Here is a 26,603-nt window from a genome sequence, read left to right on the forward strand (position 1 = left end):
TATGCAAGTTCAAATCAGAACACAATGCTCCTAAACACATTCTCCTACACAAAGCTCTGAAGCTAGGGTTTGACTTATTCAAAGGAAAATCAGTGAATCAATGGCTCCAAAGCATCTCATGTGGCTAAATACACTTCACATTATCTCTATAACAAGTATCAAAGCCTATCTCAAAGTTCTGGTCACTCAAATTTTCAGAAAGTCAACAGTCGACTATCTTGACCCAAAAGTCAACTATGGTCAAAGTAAAGTCAAAACTCCTGATTTTTTGTCAAAATCCTCATATTGGAGTATCATTCACCATTTGATCAAGAATTGATCATGGTTCATCAAGGAAAGATCAAAAATCAACAAATCAAAAAGTTTCTAAATTAGGGTTTTGCATAGGAAAAGTCAACTGAACTTTGACCAGCCATAACTCTCACATGGAACATCAGAAATTTTCCATCCAAAGCTAATTTTGAAGGAAATTTGATTCTCTACAAAATTGTGTCTCACATGCCAAGTCTAAAAATGCTCCATTTGAGAGATATGGATCAAGAGATTATAGGTCCTTTTCGAAAGTCAACCGAAAGCAGTTTTTTTGTCAAAGCCTATAACATCAAGATAAATTCTTCAAATGAAAAAAAGCTTCCAAAGTGGCTTGTAGAGGACATCTTGAGGTTTCTAAAAAGTCCTAGAGCTCCTCCATATCTTAAAAATTGAGAGAGATACGGCTTGTCAAAGTTGGACAATTTTTGAGGGAAAAATGTGAAGTAAAGGGCTCCAAAATGAATTTTCTTGCAAAAGGACCCGATCTTTTTTGACCCAAGCTTGATCCCCAAGTTATCAAAAACATCCAATCCAACTCCCACGATTTATTGAGTTTTATTTGATTTTATATGAATTTTTTATTCATTAAAAAGTGATTTAATTCATGAAAGTTAAAGGAAAAATCAAAGATTTGATTGGGAGATATATATTGACCAATTTTGATCATTAAAGATACCACATATAGGGTCAAAATTCGTGCTAACTACAATGGGCAAGATTGGATTGAAATTGGATACATTAAGGAAGATTTATAAACCAATTTGCATCCAATCTCAATTTTTGATTCAAGAAAGATCCACTTCAAATTTGTTAACCTAACAATCCCTATAAATACACAAACAGATTCAGAAGCAAGGGGTTCGGATTTCACAAGGGTTTGCTGTACAAGAACACCACATAGAAGCTCAATTTCTTCAAGAGGAAACAAGGTTCGGTTTCTGAATTTGGTGCACTTTCAGGGTGATTTAAAGGTTGCAATCTGTTCCTTGGTATTCCAAGAAGCGATCCCAACTCCTTCCAAGCGCAGAAACATCAAGAATCCGGCCATATTATCCACGGTTTGTATCCAAAATTTTCGAGATTGAATCTATACATACATGCGCTTTTAATATGATTTGAGCATATATTCATGGTTATAATAATGTTGTGATACCTTCTGGGTGTTTTAATTTGATTATCGATGCTTATTTGAGAAGACACCATGGCTAGGGTTTAAACCTCATGAATTAGGGAAACCGTTTTATAGCCAAAATTGGGCCAAAAGGAGAGTACCATCGTACTCGGGATGAAGATTCTAACCGGTCTATGGCTTTTATGTGCGTTTATGTTGCATAATTTTGATTTTTGAAGATTGCAGGGTCTATAGTGACACATGAGAACCGTTGGTATAGCCCCTGGTAAGAAATCCGATTGGGGAAGAAGACACAGGCCTTGAGCGCGCGTTCTTGTTTCTTTTAAAAATTCTGAGTCAATTATTTTGTATATTATTCTAACTGATGGCTAGGTAAACACGAATGAGGCATGGAGCAAGTGGTGAGGATCAAGGCGCGCTATGTTTGGTGTCTGGGGTTCGATCCCCACAAACACATATTATTTTTTCAGAATTCTGCTTCAGCAAATCCTGTGCTCGTTACCCATCAATGCACACGATGGAGCCTCAAATCTCCACCATCAGATCTTGCTGGCTTCATATCTAACGTCTGCGAAGCTGCATGCATACCATGGACTCTCGGATGCGCCTCACACCAGATCGAAAGCTAAGATTTTGTTAATTTTTTATTATTATTAATTACACAATATGTTTTTTTTTGTTTATTTATATATATATATATATATATATATATATATATATATATATATATATATATATATATATATATATATATATATATATATTGTTTTCTTTTCTACAAATATTTTCTAAAAAACAAAACAAAACATTCTAGTAAATCTTTTTTTTATAATCAAATTATTATATTTATCTTATTTACCTTATCTATTTTTTTTTTTATTAAAATTAGTTTCTATTCATTTAAAATTATTTATAAAATCATAATTATTTTGTTTTAATTAACAAAAATTATGAAAATAGTTTTTCTTGTCCGATGAAGTTATTTTCTCTTCTTCGATTTAATTAATTAGGTCGCGAGACCACTAATTAATTAAATCGATTGTCACTTTATTTTATTTAAACACCCGAATCAGGGCTTACGAGAATGAGCCCTACACTAAAAAATATCTGTTTTCCTATGCCTTCTCAGGTTTATTTTCAGATACCCTTCCGACTGCACGCCACGTCAAAGAACGAAGCTAAGTTCTAATTTCTTCTTATTTAATATTTTTCGCCTATTATTTTGTTTTAATTAGGGTTTGATTGCCCCTGTCAATGAAATCCCTCTACACTCACTTCCTCTTATTTCTCTATTCAATTATCAGATGGTCAGAGTCAATGCTTCAATCTACCTCCAATTCTCAACCTTCATCAATCGAAGCTAAGTTTCTTTTACCCTTTTTCTGTATTGTTATGTTTATTTTTAGGGTTAACCCTAGTTGCCTCTGAACAAATAGTACACTCACTCTCTTCTGTTTATTCTTTCCTTTTCAATTTTCAGGGTTTGTTGACCGCCAAGGCTACGAGTGTTGGTAACCCTAAACCCTAACCTTAATATTTTATGCTTTATTATTACTTATGTCAAACCCTATTAAGGGATCCGCTGGTTACAATTTCCCTCCCCCGTATTTGTTGATTATATTGTTTAAATTGTGTGGTTAGTAATTTAGGGAGTGCAATCTTGAACTGAATTAGAGCCATTTAATTACAAGATAATATAATTGAATATAATCACGTGATTGGTGCACACACGCACGCTTTTGGGTAACCCTCTCTGTTGCCTTGTTGCCTTTGCCTGTTGCCTTGTTGCCTTGTGTTTTTGCAGAATAGCCAGTCCCTCGAATACGAGGATACCTCAGCCGTGTTGCCTCGATAAAAAGGTCACGGCCCTAAATGATGCTGCCTTCGATACACAAATGACCTCGACCCTCGGAAGTTGCCTACGGAAAAAGGCTGAGGTATCTTCTGGTTGCCTAACGAAAAATGGCTTATTCTGATCCTTGCCTTAGATTACCTGCCCTTCTATGGCATGGGACAGTCTTATGGCAAAGGATGCTTCGACGACCCTTCAACCTCCAAACGAAAGGCTTCCTGCCCTCTTATGGCAAGGATAGACCCTTTCATTCTGAAAGGCTAAAAAGAGACCTATCATCTGAGTTTAAGGTAATTGCCCCTAATTGCCTTGCAATGCTCAATTTTCATATTCTTTCTCACAATTCTTCAAAAACTGGCTACGCTCATTTACGAGCTAAAGTCCACTTTTCTTCTTTCATCTACATTTTCTGAAAACGAGCAAGCAAAGCAATTAAGAGCCCATGGAAAACCATGGATGCAAAGGGTGCCTTACACCTTCCCTTTGCATAAATTACCCCCCGAACTTAGATTTCTTTAAAAAGGTTTTTTTTCTGTTTCTTTTTGCCTTTCCGAATTTGTTTGGATAAAATAAAAGTCAGTGGCGACTCTTGCTTACCGCGACATTTCGATCGATAAAAAGTCAGTTCACCGTATTACAAAATTTGATGATTTTGACCTCCTTTGTTTGATACTCGATTGCTACTTGATTGATGATTAAATAGGAATCACTCCAGGCTCTAAGATTTGAAGTGTCCATCTCTATGGTGAGGTTCACCTCATCAATGAGGGCTCCATACTTAGTTTGATCATTGATGGCCCTGATGATCAGACACGATGTCGTAATAATGTGTATGACAAGAGTAATACATAATAAGTAAAATAATAACAATAAGTAAAATGACACATGAATTGGTAACCCGGGTTGGTGCCAAGCCACCTACGTTTGGAGGGTGTTAACCCAAAAAATGAAATTTACTCTTAATAGTCAGAAGTACAAATTGGTCTAATTTAAAATCTCCTAGTTCAATGTCATTTTTATTAATACTACCCGTGAATTTCTATTAAGGAGTCCCCTGAATATGAAACCCTTCTCACTTTACTCAAACAATCTCCCAAATGTCTGAGAAGTTACAATAGTTTCATAATGATGAAACAAGATTACAACTCAAAATAATTTGTTTCTTAACATAGGAATAAGACTCTAGAATAGAGTATTACAAAACAAGGCAAAAAGGCTTAAACAAATAAACACTCATAGCTTAAATGTGAAAGGTCTGAATCTTAATAATGGCAAACTCTTCCTTAAATAGCAACAAGGTCTAGCTTCAAAGCCCATTAGAGTTTTCGTATTTGAATACTACTGAACAAACCACAAGCGCAAGTAGCCAATTATTTATTATGTTGATTGGAAATAATTGATTGGTTAAATCTTGATCTTATCATAATTAATCTGTTTTAATTTTGTTGAATGATCTTTAGGGAAAACTTCCTTATTCAAAAAGATGCATGCAAAATTTAACATGATTAGATAAATATATAAACAATTATTCAATCAGCGCGATATTTACTCACTGCATAGCAGCATCTGCGCGAGACAGAAGGTCTCACAGTCCGAGGAATATTATGCTCCACATGTTTCTTTCTTGTTTGATCACATAGAGATAGAATATCTCACATAATATCATAACATATTGCTACACATGTTGCCTATAAAATGACGTCAATAAAATGTAACAAATTCCCCCATTTGGCCAATTTTTAGGAAAAATTCAACATGCAAGATGCAATGCCTGATGAGACAGGAAATCTTCATGACAAGATTATCATAACGCATCCGAGGGCGACAAAATAAAACAAATAAGAACAATCATAAGCATGCACCTTTAAACACACATACTTGATGAACCATAGTTTCAAGATGGAAATACTGGATATGGGTATATTAACCATGGGTTATTGCCTGTTGTTAGGGAGAAATGACACTCAGAGACGTCGTTATTTCATATTTCGATCGGTGAGATGCCCATCATATTTGGTGATGTATCATTCCTCCTACATCTCCCGATCATGGGGAAATAATTAAACTACTCCATAACAAGTAAACCTGAGACACTAAACATAGTGGATAATTATTTGAGAGGTGACTTGAGAAAATCCTAACGTAAGATAGATGACACGAGAGGATGTCATATTAGGTTTTCATTCCTAGGGAGTATATATGAAAACCAATAGGATGCAGATGTGCATGTTGATAGTGATGATGCACGCGTTGCATACCATAGAGCATGTGCACTGAGTTCATACCTCTTAGTTTTGGTTGGCACGTCCATATTTGTGGACAAAAGTGATACATTTGTCGTTGTTATTTTCTTTAGATACTTCATTGACTTGGATAGGTTTCACGAGTACAATAGGGGGATTTCTCGTTTGGTGAACCTCTACTCCAAGTTAGCTGAAAGGTAGTTTATGGAAGACTCGTCAGTTAACAGGAAATAACTGTCTATTTAAATTAAACAATATGCACCTTAACTGATATTAATTTCATAACGTGTGCTACATTGTGATTAATATTTCATTTGGTCCTAAAGGATGTAAGTTGTGAGCCATATCCTCGTCCATGGAATACGATATATGACTACATCCAATGGTTTTATAGAGTGTCACATCCTTATATAACACCAGATGCAGAAGGAGAGCCTTTTAGTCAAACTCACAAGGAGATTCTAGAAGAGGGGCAGGCAATGGCAGTCCATGTCATTGATGTGTTCCAATATGTCATCCTATTCTGACTATTTGGAGAGAGGCCATAGCTAGAGACGAGTTTGAGGAAGGAACTCCTAGATAGCCACTCTACATGTCGTCTTAGTAGAGACGCGCCATGAGTTGCAATACAGTTGGCAAAAGAGGAACAATAGCGTTAGATATACGCAGTAGTTGTCTTTTATTTTTTTATATTTTGACATTCCGTATTATGGTTTGTCGTGGGATTGGCTATAACATTTTGACATTTTGTATTTGATATTTTGACATTCAAATATACACAATATTTTTTCCATTTCAATCTTATTATTGAATGACAAATGTGTATGATTTATTTTGGATCTAATTTATAAATGACTTATAATATAAGGTTTATTAAAAATGTCGAATATTACCACGGAACTAATCCGAAGAATGGAATTTAAAACTATTTTTCTCATTATAAGAAAACACAAAAAATACACGGATAATATGAATCCGAAAATTGAAATTCAGACATATTTTTGACAAAAAATAGACGCCACTTTAATAACGTGATTTAGTATATAATAGATACGGCCGAATTTTAAAATTCAAACTGCACAAATGATATTTTGAAATTTTCATATCCTGTGTGATCACAACATAAATTCTAGTGAACAATTCCCAACAAAATATTTTTTTATTTGGATCATGCTTCTTTATAGATTGCAAATCAAGTGAGCAAGTCCATGGCCCAATATTTAATTTTTTAAGTATATATATATATATATATATATATATATATATATATATATATATATATATATATATATATATATATATATATATATATATATATATGGAATGTATCAAGTAGGAGGATTTTTAAATAAGAGATAAGAGGATTCAATGTTAACCATTGAATTAATCAAGAGAGAGAAATAATAATTATATTAATATTTTAATAAATAATTTAATTTCTCTCTCTTGATTAATTCAATGATCAGGATTGCATTCTTTTATCTTTTATTTAAAAATTCCTCCTACTTGATACATTCCATATATATATATATATATATATATATATATATATATATATATATATATATATATATATATATATATATATATATATATATATATATATATATATATATATATATATATATATATATATTTCGTACCTTATGTGATTTTCTAAATTGTTTCTAGAAAATAAATTCAGTTTAAAGTAAAAATGTTATATATTCACCAGTGGGCTAGCCCAAATCAATAATCATGTCGAGTCTGCTAAAGTTATGGTTGTGCTAGATTATGCCAAAAAGAATTTAGACTAATCACCACATATTTAAAAAATTTACTATGTATATATTCCAGCAATTATACTCCAACCTCAAAAAAAGCATAAATTTTTTTACCATACACTAGACTAATATAATGTTCTTCTAGGGATAGTATATATATTGTTCATGTCTATTTGCTTAATCATCCAAGTTTTTTTACATATATTTTTCTTATTCAAATTTTTTTACATATATTTTCTTTATTGAAAAATGCTCGCAACACTTTCTTTTCAACCCTCACTATTTTATATCCGCTCACTATCTTTTACCCACGATTATTAAAATCTTCAATCTATAATTTCCATATTTTAGGTTTACTTTGATACTACAACAAAGTCATTATTTTTCTTTAAAAAATGGTGTGTTATCAACTCTTCTAATATCTTGTTATAGTGTTATGGTATTTAGATAGATCAAAACCTTGATCTATGCTTTTATTCTAAAATTTTAATATTAATTAATTCGTGTTTATGATAAGCTGTGCTTTTAGTGTAATCATGAGCAGAAAGAGTTTATTCTTTAATTTGTAAGAATAATCAACAAGTTTCACACAATATTTTCACTAAATTATAGGGCAAATTCATTAGCTAAATTAGATCCGACTTAACATATTAGTTTTTTATATATTAAACTGATTTTACCATTTTACAACGCTAGTCGTTTAATGAAGTACAACTATAAAAATATTTTATGTCCATTAAATATGTTATATGTTAGGAAAGTTTATGTATAATCTTTTGCAAACGTTTGACATTAAAAAAGTTAATGTTATAATAAGCATGTTTTGAGATTTAAAATTAGTTTGATAGTAATATAGTAGAAATAATTAATTTGACTCATATTTTAACATGCATAGCCCCAAATGAGAGCACTAAATATTTAGTGTCAAACTTATAGTGCAAGCGCAAGTTAGCATTATTTCCTTAAAATATTAGCTAGGGTCCATCGTGAGTGTGGTTTGATGTGTACATTATGTTGGAAATCACATGATTCAAACCATCTTCTTTTTAACATTTTAAGGAATATATTTATTTATTTATATTTCAACTAGAGTCAGCTAGTACTAGACAAATTATTTTTCATATTAAGGTATATACTGATAGTTGAATGTGTATCTTTGAATTATTTATAATATTTTATCCCTTAACTAAAAATGTCTCATTTACAGTTTTTTTATTTAAAAATAAATATTAATTAATGGATTTAATTAATGTTTATGATAAGTTGGCCCAATAATTAATGTCAAAATGTTATGATAAGTTGTGCTTTTAATGTTCATGTATTAACTAATGTTTATGATAAGTTGTGCTTTTAGTGTAATCATGAGCACAAAGAGTTTAGTCTTCAATTTGTAAGAATAATTAACAAGTTTCACACATTTTTTTCACTAAATTACGGGCAAAATCATCAATCAATGACTTTGGTGCCGTCAGCGCTACAGATCCGGAAGCATGAATATTTCGGATATCTCAATACAGTCAACACATTAATGTTTATAGGTATATGCAATTTACCGTTTTATGCTATTAACATGGATGCTGTGGATTTGTTCGCAGATTCATCCTTTTTGTTTTTGGCAATTTTGAATTTGTATTGCAACGATGTACTATATCGATTTAAATGAATGAATATCATTTATTTTTTGTCAAAAAAAAAGACCAAATGCATCGATGCTTCAATTTTTTATAGATTAGGTAAATAACAAATTAGCTTTTTGTAATTTTAAATATTAAAATATTTTTAATTATTTACTAACGTAGTATTTAATGAAATACAATTATATAAAAAAATTATTATCTTTTTTGTCCTAGATTTTAACATTAGAGTTTATTTTGATTTCTAACTTAAAGAATATTTATAATTTATACTTTAAATTTTTAAAATGTATTGTGATAATTATTTTTATCTAATTAACGATAAAAAAATTAAATAAATTGTTATTAAATTTGTTGTTAATTAAATAAAAATTACTAACATAATATATTTTAAAAAATTAAGGAATTAATAGAAATATTTTTAAAGTTATAAATTAAAATAAAAATTGAGATTAACACAAAAAATATTAAACCAAAAAATTAAATTTGTATGTCCAAACCAAAATAAAAATAACAATTGTATGTCCCTTAAATATGTGATATGTCATGAAAGATTGCATATAATTTCATCTCAAATTTATTCATCCTATTTTTGCTCAAACTTGAAAAATCTAACTCATAATACTTTTCACTCTCATTCTTATATAATCTAACTTGACAATTTTTTTTTTGGCAAAAATGTGTCATTAAAAAAATTGTTTTAATTAGTTTTGTTTAACATATAAAATTAATTTGATATTTAAATAACATAAATAATTATTTTGTTACAAATGTAAATTATCTTAAAGATGCATTTGACTCATATTTTATCATGCATAGCTCCAAATGAAACACTAAATAGTAAATAATAATATACAGTGTCTAGTTTAGTGCAAGCGCAGGTTAGCATTATTTGTATAAAAATCTAGCTAGGGTCCATCGGGGGAGTGTGGTTTGATGTGTACATATCTTTGAAATCACATGATTCAAACCATCTGACTTTCAACATTTTAAGGTATATATTTATATAGTTCAACTAGAGTCAGCAAGTACTAGACAAAATGTTTTTCATATTAAGGTATATATATTGATAGTTCAAGGTGTATCTTTGAATTACTTATAATATTTTATCCGTTTCATAACAATATTTAATTTCCATCGGCAGTTTTTTTAAATAAATATTTATTTATATAATATTAATGTAACATTTATTATTTTTTTATTGTTATATTTTTATTTATTAATTTTCATTTTATTTAATTACTCTACTAAATATAATCAATATGTATATTGTAATAAATTATACTAATTTAATCATTAAAATTGATACTTCTAAGATAGGTCAAATAAAACATTTTTTATAAGCTAAATAGAATTTTTTGAAGTTGTTAATTTATAAATACTAATAATATTTTAATATATAGATATATTGCTTAAAAATTAAATTTTAAAATAATAATTTAGACTTATTTAACTCAACTAACACATACCAGTTCATACCGATCGTTTCAAAAATAATATATAGTTCAATAATAAATACACCACTATGTTTGTGTCTCATATTTGATATACTTTTAATTAACAAAACCAAGGGGCGGATTTCAAAACCAGTATTAGTAAATGTAAGCAGGTAATGTTACAACATGACATCATGAATCTTAGGAAACAATGAAATATCTAGTAAGAAACATTAAATATGACAAAATGCACAAGGTATAGAAATGTGGTTTTGTTTGTATAATAAAGTGGTTTTGGTTTTGAATGTATATACATGCTTACTTTATTCATGTAACAAGCACGCGTCTCTGTCGTGTAAGACTGAGCTCAAGTATATGAATTGGTGCAGAGTAGTGGCAAAGCCATATGCAAAAGTATGAGTTGATTCATGAACGGTGCGGTGCTACTGAATCTAAGAGGTTGCAGAAAACAGCACAAAATTTATCTGTCGCATGTCTTGCGCGTGTCATGTGAATCAAATTGTTGCATAAAAACTATGACACGTTTTTGTTTCTGCTATTTTTTAATGTTGCTTCTTCATCACTATCAAGCTACTTGCTTTTAACTTTCAAGAGGTGTGTACTTCAACCTGCATGTAATTAAGAGTACTCTAGGTACTAGTACATAGTAGATATTTTTGTTTTTATTGTTAAATTAATGTTTTTGCTAGCTGGCATAAAAAATTAGTATATATTTAATTAAACTTTTATTCTTTATTTTTCTTATTTTTTAACTATATATAGGGTTAAAAATAAGTCGAGTCGAGTCGAATTTGCTTCAGTTCGGTTTGACTCGTTAAAAATTGGTTCAACTCAAATTTTAATTCGAGTTCGATTTAAATTTTTTTAACTCAAACTCTATTTGTTATAAGTTCACGAACAACTCAGTTCAACTCGTTAGGTTTATCTCGTTAGGTTCAACTCATTTATTTCAATGATTTAAATTTTATTTTTTAAATTTTATTTTTTTTAATACATATTTAATATTTTAAATTAATATTTTTTTAATAAAAATATAGAAATAAAATAAAAGTTATAATTTTTAAGTTACTTTCTTTAAAAAAATATAATTTATATGATGTTGATTTTATGTGTATAATTATTTTAAGAAATATTTTGCTCTTTTGAGAATATAAATTATCAGTTAGATAATATAATTCATCTCATATATAATTGAGTTGTACGAGTTAAATTACATATAGTTCATGTTCAGCTCATTTAATAAACGAACTTAATTTTCACTCATATTCAATTCATTTAGGTCATTAATAGACCTAGTTCAACGATTTAATTATCTAACTGAATTTCAAATTATTTTTAAATTGAATCGGTTTACTGTTATGTATTAAAAAATTAATTTTAAGAAAATATATAAAATTGATTATAATTTAAATTGAGTTAAATATAAAATAATATATATTTAGATTATTTTTTGCAATTTTAAATTGATAAAAAAATATCAACATAAAAATCACATTTAAATTTAAAAAATTATAAACTCTAATTTTAAGTAAAATAAATTTTAGAATCAAAATTAATTTTATTTTAAAAGAATTAAACACCTAAAAATCATATCATTTTAAAATTAATTATATATTTTTAAATTGTTTTTATCTTTTAAAAAATTAAATCAAATAAATAATTTATCTCATTCACAAAATGTATTTTTCTATTATAAATTTAAATAAATATAGAAATAGATAGAGAAAGAGAAAATGAATATAGAAAATATTAAAATAACTTGTTTAAAAATGACTTACTAATATCCATGTATTGTAGGAGTAATTAATTAGCGTAAGTTCCGAAGAATGTGTTTGGTAAAAACACTGAAAAAAAATCAGATTATGGGTAACAGATGCAGGTGCTAGCTGAACCTAATGTGGCGTTTGTTAGTCACGTGGCGAGCCCAGGGTCACGTCACCTGCTCTGTTTTTCATGGTTTGACAAGTACCATAGGCCCCGGGAGACTCACTTACTCTTTAGAGATAGATCATTCATCATTTTATTTTTCTTTCAATTATTTCACCAATCTATTTATTTTCATTAGATGATAGTATTTATTTTCCCTTGTCTCTCCATGTCTTAAAAAGTAACTTAATAATGGAATAATGTGAAATGTGAATGTGAGGATGTTGTCCGTAAACAATTAATGCGTTGTAATTGTATGACTAAGGATTACTCTCTCCGGACTTAATTATAAATATTTTTTTAAAATTTATTAAATAATGAATATATTTGATCTTTTATGTAAATTGAATACGTTTATTATTCAATAAATTTAAAAAGGAAATTTTTGCTTATAATTATGACCGGAGGGAGTACAATGTTAAGAGTTGTTGTATTGCTGTTTAAGTAAAATATAAGAGTTATAGTGAGAGAAAGGAGCTTCCACTAAGGACGAATTATTCAGATATTACTCGAGTGGAAACAAAATTTGGCCAATGAATCGTTCGTATAAACCACAAAAATATGGCTCGGAACTTGTTGACTAAATCCAAATAGACATTTTGATTAAGAGAATGATCATTTTTTATGTGTGTATAGTTTATGCCTTGTTTAGTTTTCATTTCAATTTAATTTATTTTTTTAATATAAAAAAGAATTTACTTGTCTAATTTACCTTGTTTGATTCTGACAGCAGCACGTGTGAGATTCAGCTCTAGGTTGGCAAACAAATTTAGTATCGCAAGTAGTATTCTTTTAGCCTAAAATAACAACTACCCACACATTAGTAGTTTAAGTGAGGAGATAAATTAATTGTAATCAAATGATTTTTCAACCTTCATAGCCAAGCACACACGTATGTAAAACAAAGTGTATTCTTAATTCTTAATTGAATATCTTAACATTATAAATAGAGAATTAGACTATTATTTGGTGCATCAAACAAGAATACAAGAAGGGTCAACAGAATTTGAAGAAGAGAGTGGAGAGATCGACAGATGTCATACGTTAGACGCATGTGAGTGGGAAGGTTGGTGGGTGGTTTGTTTGTTTGGGTCTAAATTCTACTACTAGTACGTGCTACGTGCTGGCTGTGTTATTTGAATTTGGAAAAGAAAAAAGAAAAAGAAACAAGGGTGCGGGTGGAATTGAAATTAGAAATTTTGATTTAGGTGTCGGGTTAGATCGCAGAGTTTCGGATCCACGTATGAAACATGCCACGCGTCCTATATGCAATAATGAGAATCTCAGATATTCTGCAAGCGTCAATCGTCATTGACATGCGGTCCCACACGTGTCGCTATATCGCTTGTTACGTACATCGCTTTCATTGGACAACTGGAATCGCCATAAATAATAAAGCGAACCTTCTCCCCACTCAACACTCTCCTAACCACCTTCTCTCCCTTCTACGTCTCTTACACGCTCCTTCTTCATTTTCTTTTTCCTCCACATTTCACAACGGTATATCAATTTCATCTGCAATAAAAAGTTATTGTGGCTAACACATGTTTCATTTGTAAAGAGATTAGAGAATGAAAACCGAAACTTATACACACGTAAACTTATGACATGGTAGCATTACCAAACAAGAAATGTGACATTACAAGATGTGGTAGATCAAGGATTCTAGTTTAGAGGGTTTAATTTTTTTTTATATTTATATCTCTCATAAATTCTTTTTCTTCAAATAATTTTATTCAAAACATGTTGCTAACAATATATGACTAAACAAGGCTCCATTAAGGATGCAAATTGTATATTTAATTATTATAATTTATACACACATATATGTTGTTCGGTTCAAAAATCAAAAATGAAAAGATAAACGAGAGTGATGGCGGATTGTAGTTTTCAATGCGGTGAAGTGAGAAGCATGCGAGATTAATATTCTAACACTCAAATCAGTATATGAAGAAAAAAATGAAATTATATTAGAAACTTGTTACCTGATTTTAGAGTCTTCTCTATATATAGTAGAGAGATGATAATTAACTTTTTATTAGTCAGGAGTGAGTACTAGAGAGTCGTTGGAGGCTTTTCGATTGAGATCTTAGATGATCACTAGAATGAGATAATCTCCATGTATTGGGAAGATTCTGGAAGGAGTGAGGCTCTTATCAACCCGCTTAGTCGGGATCAGTATGGTCGGCATAAATTCATTCGGGATCGATCTGGCCGACTCAGAACAATTTATTCCCAAGCCCTTGTCGTGTGTAGGAAGGCGGAGGCTTGACATTACAAACTCGGATATTGGCTGATCCCCAGTTATTTTTAAGGCAGATAGCGCAAAATCATTTTAACTCTTTTAAGAAACCATGCAATCAATGCACCATACTTCAAAATTTCTTTTTCATATATATCATCATTTCCATTTTTTGAAAATCGGAATTCTTTGAGTGTTGTGTATAAATAATTAAACGTGTTTGGTGAAACTTTTTTCTTCTAGTTTTCTTGTAGGATAGTAGGTATATTCTTCCCTTTTTTAGTCTTCTTTTTTAAGTTTAACTGTTTTGCTATTTTGCCTTTCATTTTCTACAGTTGTAAAGTTAGTGCACTATAAATAAGAAATCACATAGAAGCGTTCGCAGATCTCAAAAGGATATACCATCTTCTTGTATGGATTTAGTTTATTCTTCCACTTCTTCTATTTTCGCCAAACCAGACGGTCTTGAGGTGTTTTTACATAAGTTGGTATGCTTTCTAACTAGGGAACCGTGAGTCTCGACAAATACGGTTCTTGCATCATTCTCTTTTATGAGTGTCATTTTTCCATCACGGGTTTTCGTCTCCCTTGTACAGCTTTTTAGGTAGAGGTTTTGAAACATTTTTCCATGGCACTTTCACAACTTCACTCTTAATGTTGGTATATATGAGATTCTACTTGTAATTTCGAGAGAGAGAGAGAGAGAGAGAGAGAGAGAGAGAGAGAGAGAGAGGGGGAGAATGTGTGTGTGTGTGTGTAAATACAAGAGAAAAAAAACATGCATGATCCCTCAATAAGGTGACTCCAAACATGGGAATATCCCCACACCTGAGAGTCACGTGAAAACATGGTGGACATATTTCTCTTCTTGAGGAATATCATCATGAGGGGCATGAAATGCCACATATGCCTCTTCCTTCAGACACTTAACCTAGTCAAATCAGTTGACGTCACGTCAATACTGACACATTTTCTTAGGCCTATCAACATGTTTAGGCCACGTAGGCACCTACGAACTCGTGTATGCAACTTTAATCACCCTACATTGAGGGACTCATCGAGAAAGGAGTCACTCCCTTCCAATGCAATCCTGAGCCATAAGAGCCATCGGTAAGGCGATAGGCGCCCTCAAGAAGAATGGATTTAAAAACACTTTTCCCTTTAATAGAAAAACCCTTGTGATTGAGGGGTTAAGTAGTGTCCTATTTGGCAAAAGTCCCAGATTAGGGCGTCCATCGCCTAACAAACATGTCGTCTGGATTGAACCCAATGTAGTCGCCCATATAGTTTGTCTGACGTGGCAGTCGAGGAAAAATGAGTCCTTGTTGACTCCAAAAGTGTAGCAGCTGATTTGTGATTTCCTTAATAAATGGAGCGGTAAGTATCATGTCCAAGGGGTCATAAACCCTAGTTCTAGGAGAAGTCATATAAATACATCATACCCTAAGGGATGGACAACTGTCAAGTAACACTTACTTACTTACACTCGTTCAGACACCACTTAGTTCGCTCTAAGTAACCCTAGCAACATCATTTGTGATCGTCTTCCAGTGACCTAGATGCACCGACCAACAATAGGGTCTCTCACCTCACGTGAGTTGATCCCTAAAACATCCTAAAAAACCACCATACATGGCTACTTGCTGTCGCGGGATAGCCCTCACCCTCAAACGTGCAATATTCCATACTAGGACCTACGAGGCTCCCTATCCTTGCAGGGGAAACAAACACACACACTTGTACTTTTTTGGACAGTACGAAGCTCGAACTAGATCTGGATGCAACAGAACGACTTGCTTAAGAATCTAACCCATCCCCAATGAAAGTTAAAACTTGAGAATCTAGATATATGAGGAAAGGAGATTGAGATAATGTTGATTCGAATCAAAACACAATAGGTTTTTGTGCTTGAGTGTAAATATTTGCTTTGATGATCGAAATAAATTATAAACTGCGAAAATTAGATAAAGAATGGGAATTCGTGGAAATTGTATGAATCAACAGTAAATCCCACTGAGTGTGCCACTATTCCATTTAAGAACCAGAAATGAGAAGATGAACAGTGGTGATGGCAAATTGTAGTTTTCTATGCGGTGGACTGAAGGACCTGCAAAGTTGACACTCCAACGCTCAAGTCAGTATTTAAAGAAGAAGAAGAAGAAGCAGAAGAGTGAAATGAAATTGTATTTAAAAGTTATTAATTCATTTTGGCGCCTTCTCTATTTATAGTAGAGAAAGAACAACTAGTTTGCTATTAGTTATGAGTGAATTGTAAAGAGTCGTTAAATATTTTTTGATTTAGATCTTAGATGATCACTAGAATGAGATAATCTTCGCGTATTGAGAAGATTCTGGAAGGAGAGGATCCTTATCAAACTGCTTAGTCGGGATCAGTATGGTAGACATAAACACATTCGGGTCGATCTGAACGACCCAAACACACACACACACACACACACAATGAATTTAAGTATTACTCGGTATACTTTTTGTATCATATTAATCATTTTGTTGTTTCCCTTTGTTTTAATATATCTCTTTTATGTTTTCGATTGTTTCTTTGTATTTCTTATTCTTTGCGATTAACTATTTTATATTTTGATGTAAAACATTTTTTTTATTGATTTTAGCCTTTGCTAATATATATAAAATTTACTTTTAATTTTTAATGTTTTTATATAGTTATTACAAAATTTATTTATATAAAATATTTAAATATGTAAATTAAGAATTTAAATAAATATTACGAACTAAAGTTTGTTGGTGTTAGAACAAGCTTTCACATGAAAGGTGAGAAGCTTTGTATCTACGTAGCTTTTGAATGAATCGACACCCCTTTCACCCTCGTGGTTAAGGTATTTATAAAGGTTTATTGGATGTTTTGTGCAAATATTGTTTTACCCAAAATATTACCGAAAGGGGAGATTGTTAGGTTCTGATTTGTTGGCTGTGTTTTGGTAAAACAATAAGTTCAACAAGATGTTGGACAAGATGTCGTGACATGTTGCTACAACATTGCAGCTAATGTTATTTCTATACATGGAAGATATGTTTCTACTGTTCCAGAAGATTTATTTTGTGGATCATGCAACGCATTGAAGATTGAATTCTCTGATGATTTGTTTCAAAGCAAAAGAGATAACAGAATATCTGATTTGCTTGATTAGTTGTCAAAACCTTGTTAGAACAAGATTTGTTGCTAGAATAAATCTCTATATTTTGACGATAAAATACATATATTTTGTATGTAATAATTTAGTTCCTAATAGTTTCTTGAATGTGCAGATATTGTGTTCTAAGAGATTTTGGATTGTTGTCCATGAAGAATCATCGGAAACAAGCAAGGCGCTTCAGAAATGTTATTTACATCTAATTCAAAAGAAACATTAGTAGTTCTGAAGAATACTGAATGGTCATCAGAAAGTGAAGTTACGGTGTGCTTCTCAAATAAGTTGTTGCTTCAGAAGTCACTAGTAATCTGAAGAAAGAACTCTATTAGAGCTTTTGCTCCAAGATCATAAAACAACGCACAAAAGCGAGCTTTCAAGTCAAGTTCAAAAGTCAAGATTTGTTAATGAGAAAAACTGTTGCTTCTAATTCTGAAGATAATGTCAAGATTTTGAATATATCAAAAGCAAAGCAAAAGATAAGAAGTGTCTTCAGATGCTCACATATCTGATAACAATGTTCTAACTCTTAAAAGATTCTAAAACAAAGTCTAAAGAAACCAATCTGAAGACCAAGTGCTGAAAGACTCTGAAGACACCGTTTTTAAGACTCTGAAGACTAGAAGTTCTGAAGGTTCATGTTTCTGAATACAAAAGATATTGAAGACCAAGTGTTGAAGACTCTGAAGACGTGGTTCTGAAGACTTGAGGTTTTGAAGACCCAAAAGCTTATTCTCTTTCTTCCAACTCATGTTGTCAGCCTTTGAAGTTCAAGAAGAATAGAAGATAACATTATGTAGTGCGGGGTATAAGGTTATAGACGAATGTCTCGTTTCATTACCATAAAAAGACGGACAAAGCGTACTATTCTAAAAAATCTATTTTCCACCAATTCATAACAACGTATCAAGCTATAAGACAGAGACGTACTGCACCATTCACATCTATGCCTGATTCTCGCGTTAGGATCTAGCCGTTGGAAATCAAAAGGACCTACTTTCCCTCCAACGTCGTGACTTTCTTAACAAAGAAAATGAATAAGAAGAACACTACAAGAGTCTTTCCAACATATAATCATATACATCCTTGTAGAACAATGTAATGAACAAGTTGCTCGTATTGTGTTATAGTTTTAGGATTCTTCATGTAAATTGTTTTAACATAAGAGTTGTTGCTCGGAATTTATGTTAAACAATATGTCCTTAATCAATTGTGTAATCTTCTTAGAAGAAGCAATCATATAAACACAAATATCATCAACTGTAAGTTGAGAGTACCTTGAGAGACCGAGTGAAGGTCAGTAGCTCAAGAAGACAATGGCAGTGAGTCATTGTGGAAATCCTCTTAGAAGACCGAGTGAAGGTCGGAACTCTGTGTTAGCACACTCTTGATAAATATTTTCATGTGATGCATTCAATAGAGTATACTTATCATACTAGCCATGCATTCCTCAATCAGATTCATCTTTCCGCCGGTGACACTCCTTCCTCGTAGGATGGTTAAAACAGGCGTCGAAGGTGACCGGATTGTTGAACTAGGTATTCAACTTTTCATCACAGTTGATGAAAGGTTAAACCTTATTCAACAATTCTTTCATGGTATACGCTTCCCTTTTTCCTAATTTTTGTTTGAAGGGGCTATCTCGTAGTAGGCGTTTTCGAATATCCAGCACTTAAGAACTTCTGCAGCTCTGTCTACTTCACACCAGTTGTAGTTGCCTGAATTGATTGATGTAAGACTGTAAACCTCTTTTCTCCTTGATGTGAATTATTATTAGTATACGTGATATTTATTGTTTTTAAATATCAAATGTGATTTCCAATAAAAAGTTGTTTTCTCTCAATTTTTAAAAATTCACTATTTTTTATTTAAATAAAATTATATTCCACTCACTTAAAATATATTATAAATTAATAAAATTATAAATAAAACTATTAATGGTTATTAATAATCATGTAAACTGATTAAAAAATTTTTAACGTGAACAATGAGATTATATCATATCATCATATTAACATTTCTACGCACTCACCGAGTTAGTTACTGATTTTCTTTATTCACAGTTAAATATTATATTATCATTATTATTATTTAAATAAAATATTTATATAAAAAATAAATAAAATAAATAACAAATAATAAGTATATGAAGTAATTTAGTTGTGAATAAAAAAAATCAAAAAACATATATTAAATTTTGTTTAAAAAGGTTTACATAATGACAGAATATTTATCAATCCCGCTGTTGACGTTAAACTTTTATTATTTTTTAATCACGTTAAACATATATTATGAACTCATTAGTAATTATTTGATAGTTTTTTTAATACAATTTTTTATTCTGTTTAAAAATTTATTAATTTGTACTCCATATTTTGACATTGCATTATACTACAATCAATGAAAAACATGCATTAGAATAAATTCTATTTTTAATTTTAAAGAACTGAAATTATATGGCAAATTAAAGTATTTTGACTGATTGTATGTCTAAAACTGTTTTACATTGATAGTGCAATCTCTTTTAACTTATGCAATATAGTAACTAGTAAGAACGATATGAGCAAGAAAGACGATAATGTATATTTGTCATTATGATCATTTTAAATTTAATTTTGTTTTCAATAAAATTTTTGGAGTAATAGTAATGAATGGTTAAGATTTAATTTTTGTCTTTCTTGCTTTCATAGTTTCTTACTAATAATTATTTTCCATATGAAAATAAATAAAACTAAATAACAAATAGGTTTGATTGCAATTTTGGTCCCCCTATTATCTTTTTTTTGGGTTTTGGTCCCCCTATTTTAAAATCCATAATTTTAGTTCATTTATTTTAGTTTTTTGAAGATTTTGGTCCCCGTGCAAATTCAAATGCAATTTTTAATAAAATAAAACTCAAATTCATGACATATTCAACATAAATCTTAAATAAAATTAGTTTTTTTGAACACTTCATCAATGTGAGCGTCATTTCACTTAAAATTGACTTTGATTTTATAGGGGGCCAAAATCCTCAAAAAACTAAAATATAGGGACTAAAATTCCAGATTTTAAAATAGAGGGATCAAAACAAAAAAAAACAGATAATAAGGGGACCAAAATATATGAAATTATTTAATTGTGAATAAAAAACATCAGAAAACACATTAAATTTTGTTTGAAAAGGTTAATATAATTAGATAATATTTATCAATCCCATTGTTTACGTTAAATTCTTTTTTTTTTTTTATGAATTTATAATAGAATTATTATGATCTCATTAGTAATTATTTGATAGTTTTTTAAATATAATTTTGTATTCTATTTAAAAATTTATTAATTTTGTAATATATTTTATGTGAATATAATATACTTTTATTTAAATAAAATAAAATGTAGTAAATTTTTTAAAATTGAGAGAAAACAGTTTTTTATTAGATACCACATTTGTTATTAAAAATAATAAATATTACATTCTTTTAAAAAATTTAATATAATTCATATTTTTATTTATTAAAAAATTGAGAAGGGATTTTGAAGGAGATTTTTTTAGAAAGATTTGTGTATTTATTAAGCGGTGATCATCTAATAATTGTTAAATCAAAATAAAATTCAAAGTTAAAATTAAGGGCTATTTATTTTGTTTTTTAAAATAATTTTTATAGTGTAACATAATTTTATGTAAAAAAAATTTACAAAAATATTTTTTTATAAAATGTTCAAATAAAAATTTGGTTTGAATAATTATTTTTAAAATATTATTTTAGATATTTCATCTTTTTATTGAATTTTTTTTAGATATCAAAATTTCAAAAAATCACTAAATTTTGAAATTATTTTAAATAAATTCATAAACATCATTTTTGAAATATCATTTTTTTAAAAAAATTTCAATTTTGATTATATTTTATTTTTTAATAATATTTATTTATGTTATAAGATATCAAAAAGTAATATTTCAATTTTGAAAAAACTAATATAAAAAAATTTGTTTTAAAAAATATAAAAAAATCTGTTTTTTTTTTAAATGTGTAATAAAGAGACCCTAAGTATAACTATTGACATAATTTATCAGTCTAATATATATATATATATATATATATATATATATATATATATATATATATATATATATATATATATATATATATATATATATATATATATATATAGGGAGCGTATCCAGTGAGAACTAATATTTATGTGAGAAACGAGAACTATCAATACCGATCGTTTGATTTAATTAACGGTTATGATTTAAAAATTCCATATAAAGAACACTTTACTTGATTTTTTTTCTAGAATGATTAATATTTTAAAGAAAATCATTTAAAGATATTCTTACCAAAAATAATTTTATTTGATTTGTGAAATATATTTATTATAATCAAAATGTATTTAGTATTTTTATTTTAAATTAAAATTCTCTAAGCTATATATACATTTTCAAGACTAAAAAAAATACTAAAAAATAATATAAACTTTAAAATAATAAGAAGTATAATTTTTTTTAATATTTTTAATTTATTTAAATTCTATTCAATTAAAATTATATCATCTAATGTTTTAAAAAAATATTAGTTCTTACAAAATTAAAATAATTTAAAAAAAATTTTAACGTTTAATTCTTACATTTAACATTTTTATAACAATATAACAAGTCTTTCTTTTTAAAACAAAACATGCTACCAAATATTTTAGAAACAATTTAATCATTGCAATGGAAATTAATAAGTAAAAATTTAACAATAATTATATAGAACAATGGAAATTAAATTGACCTTAGAACAATTTATTTACCTAAATAAATTATGAAAAAATATAATTCTATAAACTATGAGATACAATGTTAGATAAGTTTTGTTTAAATTTAATTACAATTGGTATATATAATTTGAAAAATTAAACTTTTAAATCATATACTTTAATTAAATTGTGATTAAAATATTTGGTAGCATGTTTTGTTTTAAAAAGAAAGACTTGTTATATTGTTTTAAAAATGTTAAATGTAAGAATTAAACGTTAAATGTTTTTTTATAAATTATATTAATTTTGTAAGAACTAATATTTTTTTTAAAAACATTAGATGATATAATTTTAATTGAATATAATTTAAATACAAATAAAATGATTAAAAAAATTATACTTCTTATTATTTTAAAGTTTATATTATTTTTTAGTATGTTTTTTAGTCTTGAAAATGTATATATAGCTTAGAGAATTTTAATTTAAAATAAAAATACTAAATACATTTTGATTATAATAAATATATTTCACAAATCAAATAAAAATATTTTTGGTAAGAATATCTTTGATTAATTTTCTTTAAAATATTAATCATTCTAGAAAAAAATCAAGTAAATTGTTCTTTATATGGAATTTTTAAATCATAACCGTTAATTAAATCAAACGATCGGTATTAATAGTTCTTGTTTCTCACATAAATATTAGTTCTCACTGGATACGCTCCCTATATATATATATATATATATATATATATATATATATATATATATATATATATATATATATATATATATATATATATATATATATATATATATATATATATATATATATATATATATATAACTTCAATAAAACCTTAGTGAATTAATTATTCATATATAAATTTATTCATCTATAGATTGCGCAATATCATTTTAAAAGTGATCAAATAAGTGTAGCAAAAGACAAAATGACAATCCAAAAACTAAAAGCAAAACAAGGGGAAGCGTGTGGCGTACATGCAGGGTGCCGGAAGTGAAGACTAAAATCGAACAGAAATCTCGTATTCATTAATTAAATGGTTGAATTCCAATGGAACAATCTTTGTTCAAATTTTACCTGATAAATTATTCTAAATTTTTTTAATATCTTCTTAAATATTTATTGTTGCAAAATATTTACTATTTTTTAAATTAGTTTACACTTTATACTTTTTACAATACATAATGTTAGTTAACAAACAAAATCTAATAATGTTTAAAAAAAATATTTCTTTGATTTCTATTATAAATATTATTTTTTGATTTATTGAATAAATATTATAATTGGATTGTACGTGGAGTATATATATATATATATATATATATATATATATATAAATTATTTAAAAATTATTTTTTTTGATTATTTGATAATAAGATAAATAGCAAAAATATATTTAAAAAATATCAAAGAAAACATAGTGTAAATCTGTAAAATTATATATATATATAGTGTATATATTTAAAAAAACTGTAAAATTATATGGTAAATTCTTTCATATAATTATTGTAAATCTTTACTCCAATGTTTAATGATCTACTTAATATTAATTAATCAAAGAAAACATAGTGTTTGAAAACAGAAACGGAAGGTGAGAGAGTCGGAGGCAGCAAATGCGTGTGAATAAAGTAAGAAGTTTGGTCCTTGCGTGGTTCCATGTGATTGGTGCCACGTACTCTTTTTCATAAAAGCTACACCACGTGTTCCTTACCCAAACAGACCGCGATTTGATCAACGGTCCAGATGGCATCAAAGCAACATGCACTTTGCCCTTGACGGTGACGGGCAGACTGCCCGTGATTGTAATGTGGCCCCCAGGTGAGTTTCTTACTCTACAAAAGCTTCTCTCTTAAAACCGTTCTTAATGGGTCCTAAGCTTTCTTCTCTCTCATTTTTCTCATCCTCTCTCGTCTCTTTCTGCTTCCACCATTCATATTCATACACAAATTAATCTATTTAAAAATATACAAACTATAACTAATTTCGAATTTCTGTTAAAGTTTTAAGCTATTTAAGAACCCATAAATGGCTGGAATGTGCTGTGGTGTTGTTGGAGAAGGTGACTCTCCGGCCAGTTCACGTTCTTCTCGACGCCGGAATTTAGACATGCTCCCGTTCAAATACATCGCTGACATGGCCGTTTCCTCTTCCGGAACTTCACGGAAACGCCGTCAAGCGGATCTATCTGGTAAGAGCGATTTCGAAAGCTGTGAAGACTCAAACGGTGACTGCGGAAACGAGAAAAGTAAGAAGAACAAGAACGAATCCACTCAAGTTTCTGAAAACAAGCCTTCAACAGAAGGTAATTCGGAAGATGCAGAGTTTCCGAAGTTTGGAGTTACTTCAGTTTGCGGTAGAAGAAGAGACATGGAAGATTCCGTTTCCGTTCAAACTTCTTTCTCTGAAGAACTGTTTCACTTCTTCGGCGTTTTCGACGGTCATGGCTGCTCTCATGTGCGTATAAACTATTGTAGTTGATTACTAGTAGTGGATCTGTTAGTTTTCCGGTGTTAATTTGTTTCCTTGTTGTTACTCTCAGGTTGCCACGATGTGTAAAGAAAGACTCCATGAGATTGTGAAGGAACAGATCAACCAATCACAAGAGAATTTCGAGTGGAACAGCGCTATGCAACAAGGCTTTGCTCGCATGGATGATGAAGTTCAGAGATGGAGCAGCAGTAGCCAGACTTTTAGTTGTAGGTGCGAGCTTCAAACTCCTCACTGCGACGCCGTTGGATCTACTGCCGTGGTTGCTGTTGTCACTCCTGACAAAATCGTCGTCTCAAACTGCGGCGATTCTCGCGCTGTTCTCTGCCGTGGTGGCGTCGCCATCCCTCTCTCCTCCGATCACAAGGTAATTTTTCAATTTTTTTTTTTGAAATTTTCATCTCATTTCCCGATAAATTAACAAACAAGTTTCTAACTGATTTTGGATCCGTTTTTCAGCCGGATCGACCTGATGAGTTGCTCCGAGTCGAAGCTGCAGGAGGGCGCGTGATATTCTGGGATGGTCCAAGAGTGCTTGGTGTACTTGCCATGTCTAGAGCTATAGGTGAGTCATCAGTGTGCATGATAACACAGTGAACTTAAATTTAAATTCTCTCCAGTTTAGCATAGTCGGTTTTAGTTTAATAATTTATCATCTTCGTTTTATTTTCAGGCGACAATTATCTGAAGCCGTATGTGATATCTGAACCTGAAGTAACGGTAACGGAGAGAAGAGTTGAAGACGAGTGTTTGATACTGGCCAGTGATGGACTATGGGATGTTGTTTCAAACGAAACCGCATGTGGTGTGGTGAAGATGTGTTTGAAGGCGCATAAGCTGCCGTCTCCGCCGGGGTCTCCGGCTAACGAAGAGGTTACTACTGATGGTTCTGATCGTGCATGTTCTGATGCGTCCATTCTGTTGACCAAGTTGGCTTTGGCAAGACACAGTTCGGATAATGTTAGCGTGGTGGTGATTGATTTGAGGAGGGATCAACGTGCATCATCAAATTCCAACAATTAATTAATTAATTATAATTAATTAATTAATTAATCTAAGGGCGGTGAGAAACAAGAGAAAGAAACAACGATGTTTTTAAGGAGTAGAGGATGTGGAGAAAATGGAGGGGTATGTGGCTTTTGGTTAATCAACGGTTCTTTCGAGTAATGTAATGGGGTTTTAGGTATGTTTGAGTTATGATCGTTTTTTTAAATGTAATTGTGGGAAAATGAACAATTTTAGTGTAGAGAAAATGTGTGTCAACAAAGGAATCAAATCGATCCGGTTGACATGCATTTCTTTTGTTTATAATCGAATCTTCTATAAATTGCTTTGTTCTTATGAAATGCTACTACTACTATTTTAGAACAATATTTTGTTCAGTTTTCTTTAAATTTTTAAGCCAGCGCATGTTTTGTCGTGCAAGATTATTACAAGATTATCATTCCAAGTTATAATACTATAATAGGAGATTAGGATTATAAGATCATCAATTTAAGTATTTATACTATAAAAAGAGAATAGGTATAGGCTATGTATACATGAAGTAGCATATCTAGTATTTTATTATGATTGTCAAACATGCATTTAAAAGATAAGTTAGTTTTTTTAATGAAAAAAAAGATTGTTAAATTAGTCT

At 29.8% G+C, this 26,603-nt stretch overlaps 1 protein-coding gene across 1 annotated transcript; it reads left to right on the forward strand.

Moving 5' to 3' along the window:
* The first annotated feature begins 24,339 nt into the window (after nt 1-24,339).
* LOC131661897 (protein phosphatase 2C 37-like) lies at nt 24,340-26,310 on the forward strand. Its single transcript, XM_058931552.1, has 4 exons — nt 24,340-24,931; nt 25,017-25,331; nt 25,424-25,529; nt 25,638-26,310. The coding sequence occupies exons 1-4, from the start codon at nt 24,503-24,505 to the stop codon at nt 25,985-25,987; spliced, it is 1,200 nt and encodes a 399-aa protein (XP_058787535.1). The 5' UTR covers nt 24,340-24,502; the 3' UTR covers nt 25,988-26,310.
* The last annotated feature ends 293 nt before the right edge of the window (nt 26,311-26,603 follow it).

Source organism: Vicia villosa, linkage group LG3 (genome assembly GCF_029867415.1).
Source record: "Vicia villosa cultivar HV-30 ecotype Madison, WI linkage group LG3, Vvil1.0, whole genome shotgun sequence".
Classification (NCBI taxonomy): Eukaryota; Viridiplantae; Streptophyta; class Magnoliopsida; order Fabales; family Fabaceae; genus Vicia; species Vicia villosa.